Source organism: Micropterus salmoides, unplaced genomic scaffold (genome assembly GCF_014851395.1).
Source record: "Micropterus salmoides isolate LMB-PRFRI ecotype aquatic unplaced genomic scaffold, ASM1485139v1 Ms_hic_scaffold_2, whole genome shotgun sequence".
In the NCBI taxonomy this organism is placed as follows: domain Eukaryota; kingdom Metazoa; phylum Chordata; class Actinopteri; order Centrarchiformes; family Centrarchidae; genus Micropterus; species Micropterus salmoides.
This window is the reverse complement of record NW_024041150.1, coordinates 33,797,227-33,822,147: the sequence shown is the minus strand read 5'-3', so window position 1 is coordinate 33,822,147 and position 24,921 is coordinate 33,797,227. Positions and strand designations below refer to the sequence as shown.

Here is a 24,921-nt window from a genome sequence, read left to right as displayed (position 1 = left end):
TCATTCATCAAAAAAGTATCGGACAAATTGTAACTTTGATTAGCCAGTAGATAACACATTCACATTACTTTTATTCATTTATTTTATCCAAAGCGACTTACAATTGCTATATATGTCAGAGGTTGCACGCCTCTGGAGCAACTAGGGGTTAAGCGTCTTGCTCGGGGACACAATGGTGTCTCACTAAAAAACTGAAATTTTAACTGCATGGAAAAACCCGGGGATTACCAAAGTCAATAGGCTTCATCATCTGTCAAAAATAAGATTCAAGTTGTAACAAAACTGAATTATCCTCTAAGTAATCATGATGTAGTGATGAAAAGCATACTTGATTTGCAATAGATGTGCTGAAATCTTGACCTAACTTCAGCAGACTGTATTCAAAAAGCCTTTCCTGTGTCCTGTTGTGGGTGCAGCAATATGAAACACTGACGACTTTCTCTTCACACACTGAAAATCATCCAAACCACAAAATCACAGCTTCAATTTGAAATGACTGTATTTACATTTCTGGCATGCAACTACTTCTGCAAATATTAGTCATGAGCGCCAACTTTCTCCTGAAAAGGGTGGTTTTACTGATGGTAAAAGCACACCCACTTTCATCCACACACTGCTGTGTGAACCGGAGGACACCAGTTTAGATGTTTTTTTAAGAAACCTGAGTGGTGGTAAACTTTATGTTATTAATCTTTGTATTTGTTTGTTTTTTTGTTCTTTTACAAATTTTCAGAAAATACAAAACTGCACAGCTGCCATGTTTAATATTCAGTTTCTTGAAACGTTTTAACCTAAATCTCTTTATACTAGATAAACTGTCCCACCTTGGTAATTACACCATCAATAAGGACATTCTGATATTAATTTTAACAGACAAAAGACAAAGTAATAGCCTTTGTAACTTAGTGTGCAGTTGTATATGCATTGATGTGCAAATTCAGTATAATATATATATATTTTTTTTTTACTGTTGTTAGTTAAACTGTGATTTTTGGCTGCTAACAGTATACAGAGAGGTAATTTATAGGCCTACATATAGTGTGAAGAAAACAGTTTTAAAATCCAGGACCTCCCCATTGGATGATAAAGCTCCTGGACGAGCTGAGAACAATCTTCAGCCTTAAATCCAGTAAATTAGACTGTTTGACATGAAATGTAACAGTGAACTTTTCTTTTGTGGTAAATGTTTGATCTTTCTTTTTGTTCTCTCCTCTGAGCTCATGATAAAGTGTTTCATGATGCCATTATTGAAGACGTGGTGCCCCTTGCTGCTCTCCTCCTTCTATCTATCTTTCTCACAGCAGACGAAGTGGTGAGGTCGATGTCAGACTGTGCAGAGTTTCTTTTCAGCAAACTCCACCACACGTCCAGGGAATCTTGGAGGGAGGGAACATCCTGGACCAGAACAGATACAAACCCATTTGCCAGACAGAAAACACAAGACGTTTTGTGACGCTCTACGACACCAAAAACAAGATCCCAGTGTTTTCTGCTTACAAGTACAGAGTCTTTGGAAGACAGAACCACAGGTAGGTTTAAAAAAACCTATATTGTTGTATTTTTAAAAATATATTTTTGTAAACTGACGATAAACTGATGATACTGCGATCCTACATAGTAGATCAATCCCCGACCAAAGATTCAGGCTACATGGTCGAATCAGAATTGTCAAGGATCATTGGATTAGTCCACCATTGGGGGGATTCCCCGCAGATCTATTCAAAGTTGCCTAAAAACGATATAATATTCTTTGGGTGGTTCATCAATGATGATAAATGATCCAAAAGTCCTGCAAAGCACATTCACCGGCACAGCTCGTGCTCTCTCCCTCTTCTACTACAGACACACATGCTACGCCAACACATGTACACTGGCACCCCCTAACTCAAGGGTAGGGTTACAATTTTGGATTTATTCACTCACTATAAAAATATTTATTTACAGATTTTACATGTTTATTTACAACATTATATGCTGATATTTATATCATAAAGGCTGTATATTATCGTATTGGGAGAACACCAGTAGTTCTATGTAAAATCAGACTTTGAGCAATCCCACTCGATCTCTGGATCGAGATCTGATTTTGAACTGAGGGTTTAAGATTGTTTAATATGTCATTATCATAACTGCATATGTTTATCCTTTAATGTGTGAGTTTGAATTGAATGTAACATGTTTTCTTTGTCTTTGTTTATAATGTGGAGTTATAGTGGTACTGAGGGCGTTTTCCTTATGGGCAAACACTAGCCACCCAAATGATGATTGCACAAGGAAAATTATTTAACACTTGTTTCTATGAACTCAAATGGACCCAGGAAGAAAGTATCTAGGAGTGATGCAGTTTAGAATCTGGCCATGTTGCCTACTTGGCTGTAGTTTTTACGGGTTGTGGGGAAAAGAAGGAGTAGCCTTCAGACATTAAGGTGGAAGGAAGAACGTCTCCGACAAAACTGGTCAGTAATCTCTCTTTAAGAATTTGGAATAAGAATTAAATACCATTGAATATCGATATAATCTCAAGTCTTAATGTTCACTAATTTTGTATAACCCTTAGCCAATTCGAGTGACTTTGGGGATTCCTGAGTAATCTTTAGGATTTTCTAGGTTCTGAAAAGGAGGGTAAAACTCTCATTTAAATTGACATTAACAGATGTAACTTATCTCCACTTCTATTCATTCTATCATTCTATTTTATTATTTCCTCTACACTGAAAAAAAAAATCCTTTGGATTTACTCGATTTTAATGTGTACATCGGTCCCACATGATCAGAATGTGGCTAACTAACATAATTTTCCTGTTTTTCCTCAATGAATTATTGCTTGTCAAACCAAAATAATTAATTCATATTAGACAGTTTAAAAGAATCATGTTGACTCAACATGTTATTTGTCAGTTACTATAATGCCATCATATTGTGTAATGTTAATGTAAATCCATGATGTCCAGGGTACCTGATTATCAATTGTAACTCCAACTTGATTTCTTAATGCTTATGTTACTCAAAGGAATTATGTACCTTCAAGGTAATTTCATTATGTCCTATGTATCTGAGATAGGTCTGTAAATCTTACTTGATTTGGTAAAGTTTATTCTATCTAAATGTATTGCAGGCATCGGTTCGTGTGTGCAGATATTTGCATTGACAAAAAAGGCTGACTCAGAGTTTTGCACTAAACGTTCGTTATATTGAACAATACAAACTTTATCCAAAAAGAGGACTGCAGTTGTGTTTGCTGATTTCAACTGTTACAAGTTGTGCATTCCTAGGAGCAAATACAAAATATGAATAAAACGTTTCCCTTAACTAAACCAAATGTCTTGTGTTCAAATGTTGCTGGCACTGAGGGCCTATTTTTTAGAGCTTTTCTTAGAAGGTTTACTCCCACACCTACATACTCCATTTTCTCTGTGCCAACAGGTAGCAGTATTAATTTACAACAAACAAAGTAATCAGTTCTTCCTGAAGAACACATCTAAACCTTGTATTCACAGTTGTCAGAGGATTCAAAGCAACACATACAATATATTGCTAAAGTTTTTAAGGTGACTCCAAGCAGCAAATGGAATTAACATTTTTAACAGTCAACAAGAGTAAATGATAAGGCAGTGCAAATGGTATAAGATGCCTTTGACAACAATTGAAATGTCTTGTGTCCTCATGTTACAGGCAGTGTAGTCTCTGACGTGCCTGTATTTTGGAGCAAGTGCTTTATTAGACAGTTTACATCCGACCCTGCATACACCATTTTTACTGTGCTAACAGTATATCTTTATGAAAAAAAGTAAACAACACTTCGTAAACATTTGTTTTGAACTAAGGAACAAATATATAGATCTCTTAACCTTGTATACGGAGTTGTGAGAGTATTCAAAGCATCAAATACAATATATTGCAGAGGTTTAAGGTGACTCAGACAAGTAAATGAAAATGTTAACAACCCATTTTTAAACAGTAATCAAGAGAAAATATAAAGCAGTCCAAATGGTATAACAATACCAAAGTTGTCTTTGACGACAATTCAAATGTCTTGTGGTCTAATGTTGCTGGCAGTGTATCCTGACCCTTTTACTGAAAGAGCCGGTTTTTTAGAGCCAGTGGTTTGTTAGAAAGTTTACTTCCATCCAGTTCCATGAAAATCTTTTGGACTACCTCGAAGGTGTACCGAAGGTCAGCAGGGTAACTCAGGTTTAAGGCATAAATCAGTCCGAACAGCATGGCAACAGCTAATGCTACCGTATCCAGATCTTGCAACACCTTGATGCCTTCAAGGACGATTCCAATGTCCTCTGGTTCATCACTTGAAGCATGTTCTTTAAGAACAAAAATCCCAACAATGGTGTCTTCAATAGCCTCATTGATGGCGTCTTTATCCATGCCCTGTACCAAAAAGACAAAAGTAAATGACCCATTAACAAGCGCAATTGAGAAAATGATAAATAAATATGAAACTGGATTAGGGTTAAAATGTTGGATTTATTTCACAGACACTTAAATATAATAGCTTCTTTTCACATTTTTATTTACAGCATTATATGTTGAAATTTCAATATCATAATCGGCTATACATTAACTCATTGGGAGAAAACTGGCAGTTCTGTGTAAAATGAGACGTTGAGCTCCCCCATATTGCCAAAATGGCGTGATCCTACTTTTACAAGATTCGACTGTGAGAATCAGGCTACACCCATCGAAGCATAAAATCTTCGACTATTTGGGGTCAGCCCTATAGGCAACATTTTTTTTTTTCTTTAGAATACACAAAATTAGTCTGCTGTGCAGAGCAGGGGGAACCGGAGGTGAGAGTCCAGAGGGCGATTGGTTGAGCCGCTCCCTTGGAGGGCAAAAAAAGTTATTTCTTGCTGCTTGCCAACCGGAAAGCAAGTGATACACTGTTACTATGGTTTTTTTACTTTTGCATTGCCAAAATGCTGGATGATAGTTGTACTTTCTGATGCACTAATCGAGAAAGAGAAAAGCCTGAGCTGTGTTAGGTGAGGGATTCCCCACAAGCCAAACGTAAACATTACGACAGTCGAGCAGCAGCAGGGCGCTTTTTGACGATAGAAATGCGGATCGGATGCTGTAACATGGATTCGAAGTGCCGACACTTGCAGTTTGTGTTCATATCTTTCTTTTTCTTAAATTGAGAGGTGATCCAAATAAATGTAAATGCTTTTGCGGCGTCTCTACAGGGGAGTTGCGGCGTGATTTGTTGTGTTGGTTTGTTGTTTTGCCCCCAGGTACCGCAAATGTCATGTGACTGAAAACTATGAATAGGCCTTGTACAACTATTTAAATGTGTTCATTATGTTGTTTGGTGTGGCCTACAGTTTCCTGATTAATTTTAAAATATAGGCTATTTGACATTTTTGATCTTTATTTAAATAAAGCATTAGAGTCTATAGTCATGTCTCAATTTTGTTAGATTGACCAGTAACCAAGAAACATTGTATTGATTTTATAATGGTATAAAACTAAAAATGTAATACATCAAAATAATAAATACATTCTCTCAATCAATTAATAATTTCAGCTCAAATGATCAAGGAGAAGGACAATAGAAGAGTAGAAGATAAGAGAAAAAGTAAGCACCAGTTCATGTACATACCACATATTCCCGCACAAGGTTTTCTGGATCTTCACCCATGTAGATACAGACTCCCTTAATGATACACTCTCGTCCAGTATCTACATCATCACACTGAAAGGAAACGTACTTAATTATTGTCTTCATGCAGCTCTTCTGCTTTATTTTAAAGTCAACTACTGCTGTAAACTGTCATAAGAGTACATATTTCTCTGAGAACATAACACCAGGGTCCCTATTATGGTACAAGCCTTTCTGTGAGCTCTAAATCATGCAGGAAGTAGATTGGCAGGAAAGAGGAGGTAGAGAAAACTATGAAGATAAATAAGTAAATTAGAGGTGCTCGGATCAGGGTTTTTTGGGCCGATTACGATCACCGAAAGCAGTATCGTCCGTTACCGAACACCGGGTCTATTTGAAGCCTTTTATTTATCATGTAGCATTATACAGTAGGATGAAACGATTACCGATTTAATGATAAACCATGGTAAAATTCCCGACGGTTATTATTACCATACACATTTTAATTACCATGATAACCGGGTTCGGTTACCGCACTATTATAAACTCACAGCAAACACTGTCCAGCATCAATCAAAGTAAGCGACAGTCTCCCAGAAGCAGGTGCGCATGTGCAGAACGCAACGTGGATTTGTTTGGGTCAATGACAACATGGCAGAAGACAACACTGTGGAGATTTTTCAGTCGCTCTGAAGTCTGGTCATAGTTTAGTTTTTATGAGAGTGCTGAGGGAAACTTGATTGAAGCAAATGAGCTTATAGTGAAAGCAGGGTGAGTTAACTTTTAGCTTTGGTTTGTCTGTCTGACTTGCTAACAGTTTGTAAACTGAAGCTCTCCGTGTTGCTGCTCTTGTAAAAATGCTACAGGTTGTACTGTTGCTGTGTGCGTCGTGTGTCAGCAGACTTTATTCATCAACTGCATATGATAACACATTACAGAGTTCAGTCAACTAACCAGCATATTCATTCATTTTAAATCCAGTCAAATTAGTTGTAAAAGTGTCAGGAGAAACGCTGCAGACTGCTTTGTATTTATGTCATTTGTTGTCTTCTAAAGACTTATTTGTTTTCATGTAATTGAGCATGAGGTCATTGCATTATCTACAGAATATAAAATCTTGATAAAGCACACTTAGATGGTTTTCATATGTTTAAAAAAAAAGTATTGGCTGTTATTTTATTGTTTATGCAAACAAAATGTTACTTTTATTTGTAGTTTTCAATATAAATCTTATTGAAATGGTTTCGGTGTGTGTATCAGTACATTGTGATCTTTTTCAGAACATTTTTACAATAATGTGATAATACTGATAACCGTGATCATTTCGGTCACTACAATTGTGATCTGAAATTTTCATACCGTTTCATCCCCATTATACAGTATACTGTGTATTTGTCATCTGTTAATTTTAGGACTAATTAAATGAAGTATCATGAAATGACAACTGTTTATTTTATTGCCAGGAAACATGGGCAACAAATTCCACTCTCTCTCTCTTAGAGACTTAAACCATAGCAGCCTTTGCCTGGTTACTGCAAACATTTTTTTAGCTTAACAAATATAGCTTTCCTGTGAAATAAACTACAAAAACAGAACAAACAGCATCTTTATAAATTTACTTCAACTATAAAAACTGCAACAAAAATTTTAGGAGATAAAGGAGCACAGGCATCATGAGTCGATGATAAACTCTGAAACAGCTGCTTTTTGTTCTGGAAAGCTCAGGCAGGTTCTGTGGGTTTTAGGGGGTAGAGAGAGGAGTAGAGAGAGGGAGAGTGGGCTACAGAGAGGAGTCATAACTGTCACTATTGGGATTTGAAAATAAGGGAAATTTAACTAAATAAAAATGTTAATTCCATATTATACTGTTAGTACTTTACCACTAGTATATGCCTAATATTATTTCAGTGGCTTGTTTTCATTAATTAAATCCTTGTGCAAGAAGCACAGTCTACATCTAATGTTTTACATAGGCCTATTGCCACTGGCTTTACCAGAGAATGTAACACTTAAAATTTGATTTTATTTTATAAAGGTTAAAAATATGGGAGATTTATAGGGAAACATTTAACGGGAGGATACTGGCTGAGAACAGAAAAAAAAGGCGGGAGGGTTGACATGACAGGAGTAGAGCGGACCAATGTGAGGCTACATCCACACTACTACATTTTTTAAAGACAGTTAACGATATACAATCGAATAAGATTTTTTTAACTTTTTGCTTTGCATGACTGATAAGACCGAATCAGAAAGCCAAATGTGAGTGTCTGTGTGAGTGTTTTTAAAGTCCTCTATTTTTGCCCACGGGGTCAGCACGTTTTCAAACTTCTCCGTTTTAGGTCTTCGGATTTGCTGGTTTATCTGGACTTGAGGCGGAAATGTAGCAAAAGCTCCCCGTTTTAAATCAGGTGATTGAGTGGTGCCTGAGCTGCTAAAGGGCCCTCTCTCTCTTTGCATCAGGAAACTCACACTGAAAGATCAGTCACTCTCTCTGATGCGCTGTGGGTCAAGACAATTAAACTCTGGTAGTGGGCAGGCATGTGTGTGTGAGATGAGCACAACCGTGACAGTTTCACATGATCCTCCTGCTTGTTGCTCCGCTTGTCTGATTGCTGCTCAACTCTCATTGTAAATGATATCTGGAGCACATCACTCGCTTCCTGTCTGAAAAGGACTTTGGTGCTAGCTAGCTTTGAAAACTGCTTAGACTGCGTAGTGAAACCATTTTAGCTGCCGTTGAAAATTTGTCTGGCGCGTATTGCATCATCTGATAGGCTTTTCTGATCTGCCTTTTTAGAGACCACTGATCAAACTAGTTAAAGCAATTATCGGCCGATAACGATTGGTGAACGATCGATCGGAGAACCCTTAAAGTAAATAGAAGAAAGGTTAAAACTAAGACAACAAGATGAAAAAGAAATGCACTTACAGTTTGAATGCCAATAAATTATGTGGCAACTAAGACATTTGGAAGAAAGGTAGAATGTTTTAATGTTTTTCAAAAAGCAATCAAATTCCTAATGTTTTTAAGTTTTCCCATGACTGTGGGAGCCCTGTACCACTTACATCTGCCATTTGTGCAATGATTCTTTGTAGCCTTTTCCCTAGCTGTCCTCCTCTGTTTTGGAACAGCCTCATCAGGTTGTCAGAGTGGAGATCCAGCTGAGACAGGAACTTGGATTGAAGTGGGACGGTGGTGATTCTCTTGAATTCAGCGTTGATCTGAAAACGGGTAATAAGCACAAAGGAATCAGGTTCAAACTGTAGACATCCAGGAGAAAGCCACTATCACACATTCAGCAGACCACGACAGTCTAGGAGGGAGATAAAGCACAGACAAATAATATACAATCAGGTATATTAGCAATGTACCAAGACCTTTTGTCCTTTTATCAACAGCAAATGCAAAATGAAAAATACAGCATGAAATAAGTCTTACCTCAGTGACGTCAAATAGGGCTTCTGTGTGCAAAAGTCTTTTCCATCTTGAGTTTCACAACCTCCCTGTTGTTCCTCTTCTTTACATCTAATAGTAGAGCTTTCTGCATGGCCTCAACTCTCCTCAGTTTCTGCTGTTGGGTATGTCGGGCAAAAATTCACCTCTGCTCTCTTTGCCTTTTTGACACCAAAGGCTGCACTGCATCTTCCTGCAGGTTTGTTTTTTAAAGAGTTCACTGTTACCTCTGGGCAACCCAGTTTTCTCAGGTGTGTGCGGTAGTTAGATAGTTTATATTTTAAACTGGTCTTCCATCCGCCACATCCACTGCAGGACCCCTTCTCAGTTAAACATGGATGTGTCTTGATAAGACTCTGGGCTACCTGTTCCATCTCCTTATCACTGACATAAACTTTATACTGTACAATTTCCTGTACTAAACCATCAAGGATGGCTGACTTCAACTTGGGATCTGGAATCAGTACAGTGCCGTTTCGAATATAGGCTAAACTTGCCTGCTGAAGTTTTAATTCAGCATCATAGGAGAACTTAGGCACATGAAAAACAGCTGGCCAAGAGACCGCAGCTCGTCGACTCACTCGATGACAGTACATCTGTATCCACAGATTCAGCTGAGAGGGACGAAGAGTCACTTACAGAGGAAGACAAAGGGTTGAATGCTTGGGGTATTAGGACTGGAGAACCCATCTCATTATTATACGGCAAAGTTGGGGGCATTGCCATATCAATGACTCTAAGAGTACCTTTGTCTTCTACTTCTGAAATTGAGGTAAGGTTGAGGAACTCATTTCCAAACAAGGAATCCATAAATTGAAGTCAAAATTGCCCTGAAGTCCACACTGTTTCTTGACTTCAATCATAAGGTCATCAATGGATGCAGGGAGTCCATGGGAAAGAGTCAACCTCTGAGAGCTGCCATCAGTCAAGACGATCTTAAGGATCACAGGAGTCCCCATCTTCAAAGCTGTTTATTCTGCAAGGACACACAAATTAGACATCAGACATTCATACATTTTATATCTTAAATTCAGTGTTAAAAAGCATACTTTTCCAATTGCTTGAGTGTGGTTGGTATGCAAGTTTATAATAAAAATAAACAAATAGAGAAAATTAACAAATAGGAAGATAACCAAAATAATACTGGATCACAGTTCTAATTTAGGTTTATATCGCAGAGTACGGTCTAGACCTGCTCTTTTATGAGCGCTATGAGATAACTGTTGTTATGATTTGGCACTATATAAATAAAATTTAAATACTTTAAAAAGATTATTAAAAAGACTATTTTAGACTGATTTTTGAATCACTTTTCCCCCCAAAAAAACATCACTGCAGTTCAGTATAAAGGTTATTACTGTAAATCTGTCCACATCAGAGGTCAGTGTTAGGTAGGTAGGAATATGGTGGGTTGTTAAACTAGATGATTATATGAACTGTAATTCTAAAAGTTTCCTTTAGGTTAGACAGCTACTACAATTCTAATCATGACTTTTCCACAAAGAAATGGTGACAGGTATGTCTAAAGATTTTATGGGTTTTCCCTCTGTGAGTCACTAATGTGAGCTGGCTCAGTTTCCCAGCATGTCAGTATAAAAGCAGGATTAGCTTCAGTGGTAAGCTTAAGAGTCTTAATATTAGAAATGCTACCTCTGATGCAGAAGAAACTAAGTAACTTGAACAAAATAAATTGAAAAAAGGTAATGTTGAAATGACCTAATAAATTAAAATTTTAGACTTTTGAAAGACTTAATCATTATACAATAAAATTTCAGACATTTAAGGCTAAGGAACTGCAGACACCCTGGAATAGAATTATGAAAAAGGGTAGGTTAGAACAGTTACATAAAAAAAAAATATCTCTATCTCTATCCACACACACACACACACACACACACACCCCTTGTTACTTTAAAAATATGTGATAAAGGCAGGCAAAAGGTAAGAAGATGGTGCTGCACCATCCTCTAACCATATTTAATAAAGTAGACGAAGCAAATTGTCCTGTCCCCCCCAGTTGCTAGCGTACCTTTGATTTCAATATGCCTTTTCAAAGTCACCATGCGGGTTGCTCCAATCTTGTAGTCAACAAGGGGACAAGTATCAAGGAGTTCACTGAGTGCCACGACAGTGAATGTTCTTGTGGGTGCTTGGCTGAGTTCAAAGGCTCTATAATGCTCTCTGTACCAACCACATAGCTCTTTGACAATACAGAATATACTCTCATGTAAAATGCAGATTTGGTCAATTTCACTGAATTCAGGCATTCCACCCACTGCTCTGTGGGCCAGTATCATTCCCTTCCTATATGTTATACCCTTGGTTGTCACACACTGTGCAAGGTGAACCTCCGGTGTGTCAGAGAACTTTTTCCTGATGACTTGGGCTATCTCCTCTTTGAGTAAGTCTACTGGTAGAGTGGATATAGCAGAGACCTCTAGGTCAGACTTGCTCAGAAACGGAGAGCTCAGATGGTATGCAATCATCATCTGATGCTTTGAGGCTAATGAGAGTGGCACATTCTTGAAGCAGCTTGTGTGTCTGATAACCTGCTTAAAAAAGCTATGCTTAGCCTCAAAGCGCATTGTCCACTGCCCAACAATTGGACCAAACAGCCTAATCATCTGGGGGTAGTGCTCCAAATAACGGTGTTTTGGAAGCAGCTTGATGTCAGGGAACAATTCTTTGTATCTCTGCCTGTGCTCAGTGATTTTACTTTCCAAAAAAGCCAGCGAGTCATCACTATGCACAGGGGCAACAATAAGCTCTGTAATGTCCTTCAGATCCATGAGAACAAGCCACGCAGGCTCATCTTCAGGTACAAGGGATCCAACCAAAAAAGGTAAGAAGCGGAGCAAGCTCCAGTTTTCATGAGCATTTCCCCCCACCGATTTTGAGCTAGAAAAACTTTGTGACACTACATGAGGTTTGTTTGTCTTGTCAGCCCATTTGTAGGGAAACTTCAGAATGGCATTGTTTAGGTCTGCTAACGTGAAAAGCTTTCTTGATATAAGCACTGTTAAGCAATGAGCTAGCTCTACTGGGATTATACCCTCAAAAACATCATGGGCAAGATCAGGTGGGTAGCCAAAGATGACATTAAAATGAGACAGATTTTTTGTAAAAACGCATTCCTTTTTCACTCCACAAAAACCTGTACCTGTATCTTGGGCTTGTTTGACATGGGCCTGATGAAGCTCCTTTGTTCTCAGACTGAAAGCACCAGATGCAACAGAATGTAGCTGAATATCCGTACTCTTTCCTGTGCAATATCTGCAATAGTATTCCACCGAAAAACTCTGCATAAATCCTGCAACGCTGTGTGCTCCCAAGTTGTCTGCCACTACACTGAGAACTGTACCTTTAACTGACTCACCTAACGACGGGACATAAACACCCAGCTTCTCCAGAGTTTTCAGATCTTTTTGAAGAGGTTCCTAGATTTGATTATAACCAATGGTTTTAACATCATCGGTTTTGCACAAAACTGACAAATAGATAGATGACAATGATGAATGAGATCCCGGAGGCAAGTTAGCCAATACCCAATAAACAGCACAAAGCTTGTGTTTCTTTCACGAGGTGCCAAGCGGGTTACAGGTTTCAAAATCATCCACATAAAAATTTAGGATGATCCTTGGCTTTTCTCCTGTGAGGAAACTATTTTCCGTAAATAGGGAACCATCTGTTGCTGACTTGAACTGATATGACACTCCAGAACATGTGCTCTCCTGTTTTTGATGGCCCTCGACAACTTCATCAATGATATCCTTTCTACATAACAGCTGTTGTAAGGACTTCAATATCGGTACATATTGGAAACTGCGTTTGTTTTTAGCATCAAGAATATATTCCACTGGCTCTACAACACTGAAGTTCTCCTTATAATACTTCTTACGCTGATATGCGGTACTGAGAGGGCCACCTTTTTGTATTGACCTTTGAATAGGATTACCAGAACAAATTGCATTAATAGTTTCTCTAATTATATGTTCATCAACAGGGAGGTTTCTCTGATGAAAGATCTCACTCACAGTGTCACAAGATAATGGAACAGGTGCAGAAAAAGTCAAATGATGGAGTTCTCCTAAAAACACATCAACAGCTGTGCTGGGCACATGGTCCAAATGCTCCAACTTCAGCAAAGCAGCTGCAAATCTTTGCTCTATGATCTTCTGCAAGTCCTCAGTTTGAGAGGGACTGTTTGAAGGAATGACCACATTTGACTGTTCGACGAACTCCTGAGTATTTTCCTCCAATTCATTCACAGATGATATCCTAGTACGTATAACTACTCCGGGTTTAAAATCAACCAAAGTGTGATGGCAGTGCTTTCGGTTTTTGTGTGATTTAAATGTGCAATAAATGTTTGTTTTAAAGTCGCAACCTAAAAACATACAAATGACAGTCTCATTTCTTTTGAGATGTGCATTTATATGAGCAAAATAATCCCTCTCTGATGCTAAATCATTACAAGCACAGAGTTGGCAATTGAATATTGCTTCCTCTTTGCAAGTGACCCCTGTGGAGTGAATTTTACTTTGGTGGACTATAAGGGCATTCCATGTCTTAAATGTGCATTGACAGTGCAGGTATGTACATGGAAAGCGAGAACTACGTCCAAAATGTGGATGCTTTAACTTGTAGTGATGCAAAAGACTGGACCTACTTGACACCGTTTCTGTGCAACCCTTACAACTCCACATTCCCACCACCTAGCCCTGTAACATACATCAAGATCGTCATTAGTCACATCATTAAAGCTCCAATGTGAAATTCATATATAATCAAAAAGGTCCACTGCACTACCAAAATTCAAAACACACGATGAAAATGTGCTATTACTTACAAATTGATTCATAGGCCTTTAAATACAAGGACTTTACTGTTTGGCTTGTTCGTAAAGTGAATTATTGTGCAAAAAATTTAAGTTTAAATTTTTCCCAATAATGAACTGACAAAACATAATTGATACTTTCCATCTTTAACTGAAGCTCTACAGTTATTTTTGGAAATGTACTTCTAAGTCACAAAATCCAGATTTGGGGCTTAAAATAAAATATAAATGACATCACTTACCACTATAAAGCCTTTGAGTATGCATTCTCTGCAAATAAAATGAAAGACCTATAAAAATATGTATAATCAGTGAGGTGAACACAAACAAACAAATATAACAAGTCAGAGCAAGATGCAACAGATATTAACTTTTAACGTTAAGTATTTTCTGTAATACAGTGCAATTTTGTAAACAATAGCAAGCTGAAAATAATTAAATAACTGTTAACTTAACGATTTACGGACGGCTTTTCAGTGTGTTTAAGTTTAACAACAAAAGAGTGGATCAGGAAACTATAATGATAACTTAACGTTACACACAATAAATACACATTGCACACCAGCCGGGAGAGTAAAGACTACACTACATTGTCTATACAGAACACTAAGTTCATTTAAGGCAATGTTAAATTACCTCTGATGAAAAAAAACAAAAACGAAACTAAAGTAAATATGTTGCTTTCACCCTCAGGAGCGAATGGGCGAAGCTCGTAAATCCCCGCCAGCGACCAGCTAACGGCTGTCGGGACATTAAAGAACTGTTGTCAGCAGCGGTACCATCGGGGAAAAACCCTCCGCTGACCACCTACGGTACCGCTGCTGACAACAGTTCAGGATTTCCCCGGGGTTAGGGGTTAACGCAACTTAAATAAAAGTCAAACTAAACTAGCTAGCGTTGCTTTTAGCTAAAATTAGCTAAAAACAACTTCAATGTAGTTACACAAACAAGTGACAGACTATTTGGGGTATTACATACTACTGTACGAAAACAGAATCTAACGTTGGTGGAAATGTTGTCTACTTTAACACATGAATCAATTTGACAAACTTACCTTTTCAGTAATTTGAGGTCTTGGGAGGACATGTAGCTGCAGAGCTGCCGCTTCTTCCCATGCTTGGCATCTTGGTATCCAATCCGGAGCGCCATTCAACACTTCCTGGCGCTCTTTGAATATATTCTATTTCCGGTGGTGATCGAACTCAATTGTATCATGGATGTATAAAGAGATTGGCTGATTTCAATCAAAGCGAGAAAATCTAGTAGAGCAACAATCTACATAAAACACTATAAGTCTACTTGATTCAATCGTGTTCAAAAAGGGAATATAAATGAATTGTGTTGCATATACAAACTTTCTTTGTGTAAATTCAAAGACCAGCTATTTCCAATTTTTTCAGTGTATAACTTTATGTAATCACTATATTAGGGCTTGATATATTTTGCACTTTTTGTATGTTTAATAAATTATTGAAAATTAAGAAGCAGACTATTGATTTGTGCCTCTTGTTTATTGTTGTGAGGGCATTCAGGGGAAAAAGGACACAACAAAACTAAAATAATATATTTGAATATACTGACTTAGGCCTAAATATAGCATGCAAACAGGGCTTGCCTATTGTCTTCAGGCCTATCGTGTTTATTGACAACACTGTAAACAAGTTGACGCTGTGGAGAATAGCGGACTGGCCGTTGGACCGAGGGCTGTTTTAGACAAAAGACAAAGTAATAGCCTTTGTAACTTAGTGTGCAGTTGTATATGCATTGATGTGCAAATTCAGTATATTGATGACATGGACCATTTTACTGCACAATGAGTACTTTTTAACTTTTTTTTTTTTTTTTTTTTACTGTTGTTAGTTAAACTGTGATTTTTGGCTGCTAACAGTATACAGAGAGGTAATTTATAGGCACTATAGACACTCCTCCAAATATGACATTCAGACTTTTGTCGAACGAGAATAGGCCTATAAAAGTTGAATCTGTCACAGGGCAGCCACAGTCCCTTAGATCTGTAGACCCTCAGTCTCCCGTCTTGTTTTAACTTGATGGTGTTGTAACCCTATCTTCCCAGTGGTGAGCCCCAAAGCGGCCTCTGCGTTGTGTTAGGTGAATTGTACCGGGGCAAGAAGGATAGACAGAGGACACCCAGTGGTGGTAGAGGCAGAACAAACTCTCCCGGTTTATTGGCTTGTAAAACACAAAACAGAAACTAAACCACGCTGGCTGTGGAGGGTGAATAAGACTCAAGACGATGGCAAAACAAACAACAGAAGGAGAACGAGAGAAAGAGAAAAGGCACAGCTGAGATGGAGAAAAGCAGGTGTAAACAGCCGTTAAATGCTGTAAAATTAAATTGTCCTATATCTTCATGATTAAGGGACATGGTGGTGTTTAAAAAAGAAAAAAACATAGACTGCTAGTAGGAATGCCCTTATGTCACATCATATCGTCATATCACAACTAGGCTACCTTTCCAGAAGTGATTCGTTTTAATAAGCCTGTGTACTCATGCTATGTAGGAAAGCAGAAGCTGCATTTGTGTGGGAATAATTGGGAAATTAAAGACCTGTATACTCGTTTGAGGTGGAAGTATCTCCAGTTACTTAGAGCTAACCGGGCCTCATGATGATAAACATATATCCAGTCAAAGCTCCGAGGGAATGCAGATGCAAAACAAACACTCCAAAAGTGCACAAAAATGATATAGGCCTACATAAAATTTTAATCATGTTGCCTTAATTGTGGATTTTTTCTTAGAAAAGAATAATTTGTTATTCTTTGCTCTCTTTTTTTCTAATGCAGATAATTTCACTCTATATAGTATTTACAGCTGTTAAATTAATTAAATAAATTAACAGTGTTCCTGATGAATTTTTCTTTTCAGTTAAGTTTTTATCTTTTCAATTAATTTTTCACACCCATGCAGCATTTTTAGTATATACAATAAGAAGCAATTCAAAAAACAACACACACCCTTATCAGAGCTAATGATGATATTAGTACATTTTAGCATGCCAATTTTAGCACACCATAGTCAACGTTAATCATATATAATGTAATTTCCAACAACAAAAATGTGGCTAGTGAAAATGCTGTGAGGCTAGTAGTCTAACTTTGGAAAACCACTAGCCACATTGGCTAATGAGCAAAAAAGTTAATGTCAAGCCCTGCATGCAAATATATGTTTGTTTAAAAATAAAACATACTGATTACTTATAATATGAAAAATATGTTAACACCAACTCATAGGCACTTTTGGTCTATTTATAGGCCTACATAATTACCACTGTATATTTGAAACTGATGTATAACGCAATTTAGACTTAATTTTTCAGTGATTTTATGCATTTCAACCAGTGAACCCAACAGCTGTGCAGTATGCGGTCTCCACGTGCTTATGTCATGTGACGTAGTTCACGTGATTCCCAAAATGTAGGCAGGAAACATAGTTCGAAATTGCCGTTTTGGGAGGCCTGGACAAACGCCAGCGGTAGGGGCGCTATTGTATGATACGCTCACATGGGTCGTATTTGAAGGTTGGTTATTATGACCTATGTTGTCGTTAAGTTGGAGGACGTGTTGGGTGAAGCCCATAGACTGTATATAAAAAGGTGAAGCCAAATACGATTTCTCACATGGTGGACAAAGTTTTTAACCTAACCTATTTTCAATGTTTCATAATGGTTTCCCTGGTTTGCCTTATCTGCTGTTCATTTAAATTTGTTGAAACCACCATGTAACAACTTATTGCATTAAAAAAGTAATAATTTTAAAGATCCACCCTGATACATAAAAGTAGTGTGAACAAATCCATTTTAAAATCCTGGATCTCCCCGTCAGATGATCAAACCCCTGGATAAGCAGAGAACAATTTTAAACTCTCAACTTAAATCCTGTTAATAATTTATTTTACCTTGAAATGCAACAGTGACCTTTTCTATTGTGGTAAACGCTTTATTTTTGTTCTCTCCTCTGACTTGACATAATACAGTGTTTGATGATGGCAGTATTGAAGACGTGGTGCCTCCTGCCCCTCGCTGCTCTCCTCCTTCTATCCATTGTTCCCACAGCAGCCGAAGTGGTGAGGTCAATGTCAGACTGTGCAGAGTTTCTTCTTCAGCAAACTCCACCACAAATCCCAGGAATCTTGGAGGAAGGGGAAATCCTGGACCAGAAGAGATACAGACCCATTTGCCAGACTTGGATGAACACAAGACGTTTTGTGACGCTCTATGACACCAAAAACAAGATCCCGGTGTTTTCAGCTTACAAGTACAGAGGGAAACACGTCGAGGACCCAAAAGAGGGAAGAGGAAACCACCCATGGAAGACAGAACCACAGGTTGGCTTTTAAAAACCCAACTGTTATTGTAATAATAATAATAATATTGTATTTTTTGGTAATTTCAACAACTCATGCATTACTGCAGTGTCTCCACATCCACAGCAGCACTGAGTAGACTCAAATATTGCGTTCTACATGTTTGCTTTTTAAACAGGTGTAGGCTATTGATTAGGTAGCCTACTAATGGCTTTTTTACTAGCAACAGTTTTATTGCACGTACTTACACTAACGTCAACTTGAGTAGGCTAATCTCCGCTGATCTACTGGCTGACTTCGCTCCGTGTATGTGTGTGTGTGTGTAGCCATATGTGGAGTAGAGGTGCTCTGCAGAGACGCAGAGGAGGGGAGAGGCTGCAGGTCAGGCAGGCCTTAGTGTTGAGCCCAGAGTGCTGTTTCACAAAAGCAGAATTTAGAAATCCAGTATTACAGAAAAAGCTAGGCTTGACTTAGTGTGATAAGTGCATCCTGGCTTTATCAGTTTCACAAAGGCCGAACCAGGCTCAGTAGGAGCGACTATGTCAAGCCAAATGGTAAGTAATTCAGATAAATCCACGCGGGGGCGGAGCTATACACTTAGCACAGTGGGGGCGGAGCTTCATCACGGGCCCACCTTCTACAAAGTCATTTCAAGTTTACATGACCGGGACTCACTCCGAAAGTCCACTGAGTCTGTCTGCGTCGCAGCTGCCGTAGCTGATCGCAGCTGATCGCAGCCACCCTAGTCAATGCTTGTGCTCACACCAGGGCCCAATCCCAATGTTGCTCCTCACAGACTCACAGACTTTGAGCCACGTTCCCAGAAAGTCCTCTCGCGGAAATTTTGAGCCCTTTATAGACCCTTTTCGTAAGTCCACATTTCTGCAGACTTTGGCTGAGGGAATTGCCCACAGTTCATAGCGGTATGACGTGAAACACGGGGGTTACCGGGAGTAGCCTGGAAGTGAGAGTAAGAGAAAGTATCATGGCAAGAAGAATAAAACAGTAAATAAACAAGCATCAACACCTATGCTGATGTTAAAATTGTTGAAAGTTTTCTTAACTTAAGATGGTGCATAGAACACATGAAGTCAGAGGAATGCAATCACCTCTTCATGACTTGGCAAGTTCAGCTCAGGAGTACAAACTCAAACTGGAGCACGCAGTCAGTCATTCAGTAATTGGGTCGGGGTGGCGCATAGATAAGATGCTTGCCTTTGGTGTGGGAGACCTGGGTTCAATTGGTTTGTGTCCCTGAGCAAGACACTTAACCCCTAGTTGCTCCAAAGGCTTGCGACCTCTGACATGTATAGCAATTGTAAGTCGCTTTGGATAAAAGCGTCAGATAAAAGAGTAAAATGAAATGGAACAGCAGCGTACTTGATGATGGCCGGACCCGTTAGAGGGCGACCTCACATCTCCGAAAACGTCGTAGCAATTTTTAAAATCAGCTCTGTCTTGAGAAATCAACCACATATTTGTAGTTTAAACAACTATATTCCCGCATAAAAAACTCTTAATACTGCTATATGTGACACAAGAACAGCAGTATTATAAGTTACAGTTCTGAGTTTTCTCGTCTGACATTTCTGCTTTTTGGCGGCGAAATGCATTCTGGGATATCTGGCGATCCGAAGTCCACAGAAGTCACCACCGATACAGGCTCGGTAAAACGGGCGGAGAGAGAACACATCCGGGTATTTGACGGTACTTGGCTGGATGCGGACTTTTGAATTGGAACAGTACTTTGGCTGCGACTTATGACGTTTCACAAGTCCACAAGAACACAAGTACAGACAAGAACGCAGATTGAGAAACAGCCCGGGGCCGGGTCGAAAAGTATTTTTTGATTAGGAAGGTTCCTAACTGAGTGAAGTGACCCGGATGAATTTCAGTGGCAGCCATGATAAGAGCTGTTCGAATTCTCTAAAAGCCTAGGGGGTAAGCCAGAGATCGGACAGTGAAGCCGACCAAAGCCTGCATGGAGGGATCCATGTTCTCAAACGATAAAATCCATTGACCACATTTAGCAAAATCCTTGCAGTACAGACCCACATTATGATACCTGAATAAGACTTACAATTATCCTACCTTCTTTCTTTTGGTTTGTTTTCTTTTGGCTTTGCTGTTTCAACACCGTTTTATGTTTCGGATTGTTGAAATAAGCTATAAAGTGTTTTCTACAATAAATTTAAAAAAAGAAATCACCGACCATGAAGGATAAAGGAATTTGATCACCATGTAAGTTACCATTGGATATTAGCCTAAGACTTTTATCTCTTTCTAAAGACGCATATCTTAAACACCTATCACAGAATTTCCCCTCTGGGATCAATAAAGTATTTCTGATTTCAATTCTGATTCTGAAACTGTCAACAATAACTGAGACCCATGCCAGCTGTTACTAGTCTTGTACCGTGATCAAAGTGAGGATAATGTTGCAGCGTGTAGCCTCACGTTATGTACAGCAGCCTTCACCAAAATCATTAATTCATTTTACTTCAGTCACAGATGCTGACACCCTCGCCTGAATAAAGCCAATGATCAAGCTGGATGACCTCTGTAGTAGTCGTTTCCCACACATTGATTTATTTGTGGCGGCCTGACACATTATCAACGCTCTTTTTTGTTAGGCTACTATTTAAAATGGGTAAAATCGTTTTTGATCACAGAGCTCTGTGCAGCGCACAATTCATTCAATTGTTTTACAATTAGGAAAAACTAGGAGGGAAGTGCCTGTTTCATTTGATAAGAAGGGCTGCACTGATGTTTCCAACGGTGGTTGTTGCTTGCATGCAATTCTCTTGTGCGGTCGTGTCTAGCAACTGACAACACAGTCGTGGCCCATGTAACGGTGCCCCTACCTATCCGGAGCCCTGGGGCGGGCCGCACCCATGCACCCACACTATCTCCAATGACTGCACGTCAACAGCTTTCTTTCGAAACCACACGGTTGTTCACAGATTTATTGATGCTGAAATGAAAAAACCCGTACGCAGGATACTTTACACATAGTTGGTAACAGCGAACAAAAAAGTTTACGATGAAAAATGCGCATAATATAGAAAGAAAGAAAGAAAGATACATGGCCGCAGTATTAATTCAGCCAGTATATCTAGAAAATCTGGGCTTAATCCGCTATCTTGGTTTTGTGAAGCAGCCCACTGGATTGGCTGTGATCGTCACAGCGCATGTGAAACTCTAATGAGAATGACACAAAATGGCCCACTATTTAGCCACTTACATACTTTACTGTCAAACCTTGTTATTGTCTAAATTGTTTCAATTGTGTTCTGTCGTTTTAGTAAAGATGATGTGGATGTTACCCATGTGATCTCTTGATCTCTTAACTGGAGCTTGTCTAAATGTGTTGAGCATTCATCTTGTCTTGGCCTTTATGGTAGCATAGTCTCCATTCTCATGAGAAAAGTAAACAGCATTGTCAATCAGAATGGGTAGTAACTGTAGCCTATATATGCTCAATGAAATAATAAAATGACAAAGTAGTCTACTTATAACATTTATAAAAAATAATACCGACCCATATTTCACAAAATAATTAATGCACTGGAATATATTGTAACCAAAATACATTATTTAAAAAAGCTGCAGATAAAACAAGGTAAGAATAGGATTTACATTAAACAAAAGGCAAGGCAAGTTTATGTGCATAGCACATTTCAACAAGGCAAAGTGCTTTACATTAAACATAAAAGCAACATAGGGAAATAGACAAAAATACACATTAAAATATAATTTTGGAAAGGGTGAAATAGAAAATAAAAACAGGATTTTAAAAAAACCCAGGGTAAAACAGGACAGTGAAAGTTCCAGTGCAATGTAGAATCAGGGTTAAAAGAGTTAAATGGAAAATAGAAACAGGCTGAGGGGTTGAGCAAATATTGAGTTACAATTATTTTGAAAAGAGAATAAACAGAAGTACACTTAATCTACTCTCTCTAGCTAGACTGTACTCAGGTCCATAGCAATCTTTGGGTCCACTGGAACTCCAAAAACCCTCGGACACTACAATAGTTCTTTTTCACTTTATTGAACATTTACCATTAAGCCTCTTCAAACTACTTTTGTCAGTTTCACTGTCTTGGCTGATGTTCTGTTAATCCATCCCTTGCTATTGTTGCTGGTCTCTTTCATGCTGCTTAACGTGGACTGGATCAAACGTTTGACCACGTTGACCACCGCTTTGAACACTGCAGGAAGGGGTAGCCTACCTGAAAGTAGTATAGTTGCAATACTTTTTCAGTTGTCATGTTATTAGGCCTATTTATTGAGTGCTCTACAACTACATTGTATAACATTGTACCCTATACTATTTTGACTAAAAATTTATGTTATCAGTCATTTAACTGGTGTCAGTCCAAGTTGTGCTTTCTAAACTGAAAATACACAGAATCTACCAAACTAAGTAAAGCTTACGGCCTACACGTGGTCAGTATCGTATAGCCTTTTGCAAATTGTACATTTTAAATAGCCTGTATAACTTTAATGCATTTATACTTTTTAACCAATTGTTTACTGTACATTGAATCTACTTTACTACCCTGCCTGCATCAGTAACTGAGCTTTCTAATTTTTACAGCTTGAGACTGAGGACAAGAACATGAGAGTAGGACCATTAAAGTACAACCACCAGGCTGTGGACAATGATTACAATAAACGGACAGCGTTCAACAGAGGGCATTTATTTCCAAGCAATTATGGATTTACCGAAGATGACAAAATAGCTACCTTTACTCTGACCAACGCTGTTCCACAAGAACGCAGATTCAACAGTGGAAGCTGGAACAGAATGGAGACATGTGTCAAATGTGTTATGGATAAATACTGCATCAACAACAATGAAATTCTTGAAGGCTTTCTGGTAACCGGAGCACAGCCCAGCACCAACAACTTGCTCAACAAGAAGGTTAATATTCCTTCGATGCTCTGGTCAGCATTCTGCTGCTACAGTCACAGTGAAAACAAGTGGCTAGCAAGTGCGCACTGGGGCGACAACAATGGAGATACAAATTCAATGCCGACTAAGACCTTGGCAGAGCTCCACAAAAAACTGAGCACAGGAGACACTTCAGTATTTGAAGTGTTTCCTGGAACATGTCCTCGTGAAACCACTGTCACTGAGTTATACCCAAAACTAGATAAAACATGCCTATGCCCACTACCCATTTCAACTACTGCACCTCCCACCACCACATCTGCCCCACTTTCTGCCTTATCTACCTGTTTGAGATCCCATTGCACTTCAGAGCCAGTGTTCGTGAATCATTTTGGAGGGTTTGAAAAACTTTGTTTGACAGCATGTCGTTCACAAACATTGAGTTCAAGATATCGAATCCAGAGGTGCTGTTTTATATTCTCAGCTCAACGGCAAAACAAACGACTTTATTATGGTAGTTGAACGTTCAGCTGTGTTTCAGTTCAGTAAAACTTTTCTCTACCAACAGTCTTTTTTTATGCATTATTCTGAGCTGTTAAGGATTAATTAATTGAAAAAAAAAATTCTTCGGGATGTTATTAGATGATTTAACCAGCCTTTTCTTCTTCAGTGTGTGTTTGAGTGTTGTTTTAATGCATTTATTTGCCTCATGTACAACATTTTGGATCCCCTCCGTGTTTGAAAGGTAAACTTGCCTCCAACCAAATGCACAGTATTTTATTTAAATATTGTTTAAATCCAGTGAATTTATTACATGACCAGGACCGAACACCAAGGTGCCCATCACCAGCCCATCCAGCTCTGCCAGATGACCCAAAAGGACCTGATCAAGCAAAACAAAATTATATTTTTGTACAAAACAGACCTTTAATCAACATCTCATCAAACATCTCTTTTGAATATTTTATAACATATAGTGGAAGTAAAGTTAACAAACATCTTTAACTGCCATTCTTCCCTGCTTTAAAAGTGTTTATATGCAGTATTTGCCTTTGTTCATTCTCTTTTGATCTTTAGATTTTTCATATATTAAATTGTTCAACCACATATTAAACTGTTTAATCAATTTTATCTTTTGCATGATACTGTTATCTACATTTCATGAAATAAAAATCTCAACTTCCACGTGTGACTGCATATGTGATGGTTAGTACTTAGTGCTGCCTGGTATCCTTTAGTATCCCCACATTTGTTACAGTATGTGAATACATACAATGTTTTGTCGTCTCACACTGTGCAATATCACAAATTTACAAATCCTGATTTCTGATCAAATCTACAAGTATTTGTATTTTTTGGTTTGGGGAAGTACCGCTCATCTTCTCTTATCACTTTAAATGATCAAATAGAAATATTAAATTTAATACTGATACTAATACTAACAGTTTTACATTTTACATGTAACCACACATACTGTAAATATCTTGTACGCAAGACATCAAATTTGTGCTTCGACTAACTTTAAGCAATACATTGTTAAAATCCTTAGTGATCCGATGATTTTTAAAAAACTCCCACTCTTGAATAATTATTTATCTTTCATTTAGTTACTTGACAACATTACTGAAGTCACTTTAATTATCCTCTACTGTAAGTATTTATCAAAAGATCTGTCAGTCAGTGTAAGCGTGAACAGGATTCCTGGTCTTTGTAGTGGGGCTACTATTTGGTTTATATTTTGATCACTGATTGAACATTTCAATTAAAATGAAAAATAGTTTGGATGCTAAAAACA

General features: G+C 38.3%; 2 protein-coding genes across 7 annotated transcripts; one reads left to right on the top strand and one right to left on the bottom strand.

Annotated features, from left to right (window-relative positions):
• The first annotated feature begins 1,317 nt into the window (after positions 1–1,317).
• On the top strand, positions 1,318–24,311 carry LOC119912196 (endonuclease domain-containing 1 protein-like). The gene is made up of 3 exons (XM_038731259.1): positions 1,318–1,529; positions 17,900–18,250; positions 22,830–24,311. Exons 2-3 carry the CDS (start codon positions 17,906–17,908, stop codon positions 23,646–23,648), a joined length of 1,164 nt encoding a protein of 387 aa, XP_038587187.1. The 5' UTR covers positions 1,318–1,529; positions 17,900–17,905; the 3' UTR covers positions 23,649–24,311.
• LOC119912195 lies at positions 9,641–15,128 on the bottom strand. 6 transcript variants are annotated; one of them, XR_005446084.1, is made up of 4 exons: positions 14,960–15,101; positions 14,148–14,175; positions 13,738–13,789; positions 9,641–10,035 (listed from the first exon to the last, which is right to left on the bottom strand). XR_005446084.1 is itself a non-coding variant. In XM_038731258.1 (2 exons), the coding sequence occupies exons 1-2, from the start codon at positions 11,855–11,857 to the stop codon at positions 9,824–9,826; spliced, it is 972 nt and encodes a 323-aa protein (XP_038587186.1). In that variant the 5' UTR covers positions 11,858–12,143; the 3' UTR covers positions 9,641–9,823. The 6 variants fall into 6 exon arrangements, 1 of the variants encoding a protein (XP_038587186.1); XR_005446083.1 differs by having other exon boundaries at positions 14,148–14,195; positions 14,960–15,097; XR_005446086.1 differs by lacking the exon at positions 13,738–13,789 and having other exon boundaries at positions 14,960–15,121.
• Positions 24,312–24,921: the final 610 nt, after the last annotated feature.

Coding starts and splice junctions, on each gene's coding strand:
- LOC119912195 (XM_038731258.1), bottom strand. CDS start 11,857: ATGGATCTGAAGGACATTACAGAGCTTATTGTTGCCCCTGTGCATAGT. Junction 10,036..11,097: donor AAGGCATATTGAAATCAAAG/GTACGCTAGCAA, acceptor CAGAATAAACAG/CTTTGAAGATGGGGACTCCT.
- LOC119912196 (XM_038731259.1), top strand. CDS start 17,906: ATGATGGCAGTATTGAAGACGTGGTGCCTCCTGCCCCTCGCTGCTCTC. Junction 18,251..22,829: donor CATGGAAGACAGAACCACAG/GTTGGCTTTTAA, acceptor TAATTTTTACAG/CTTGAGACTGAGGACAAGAA.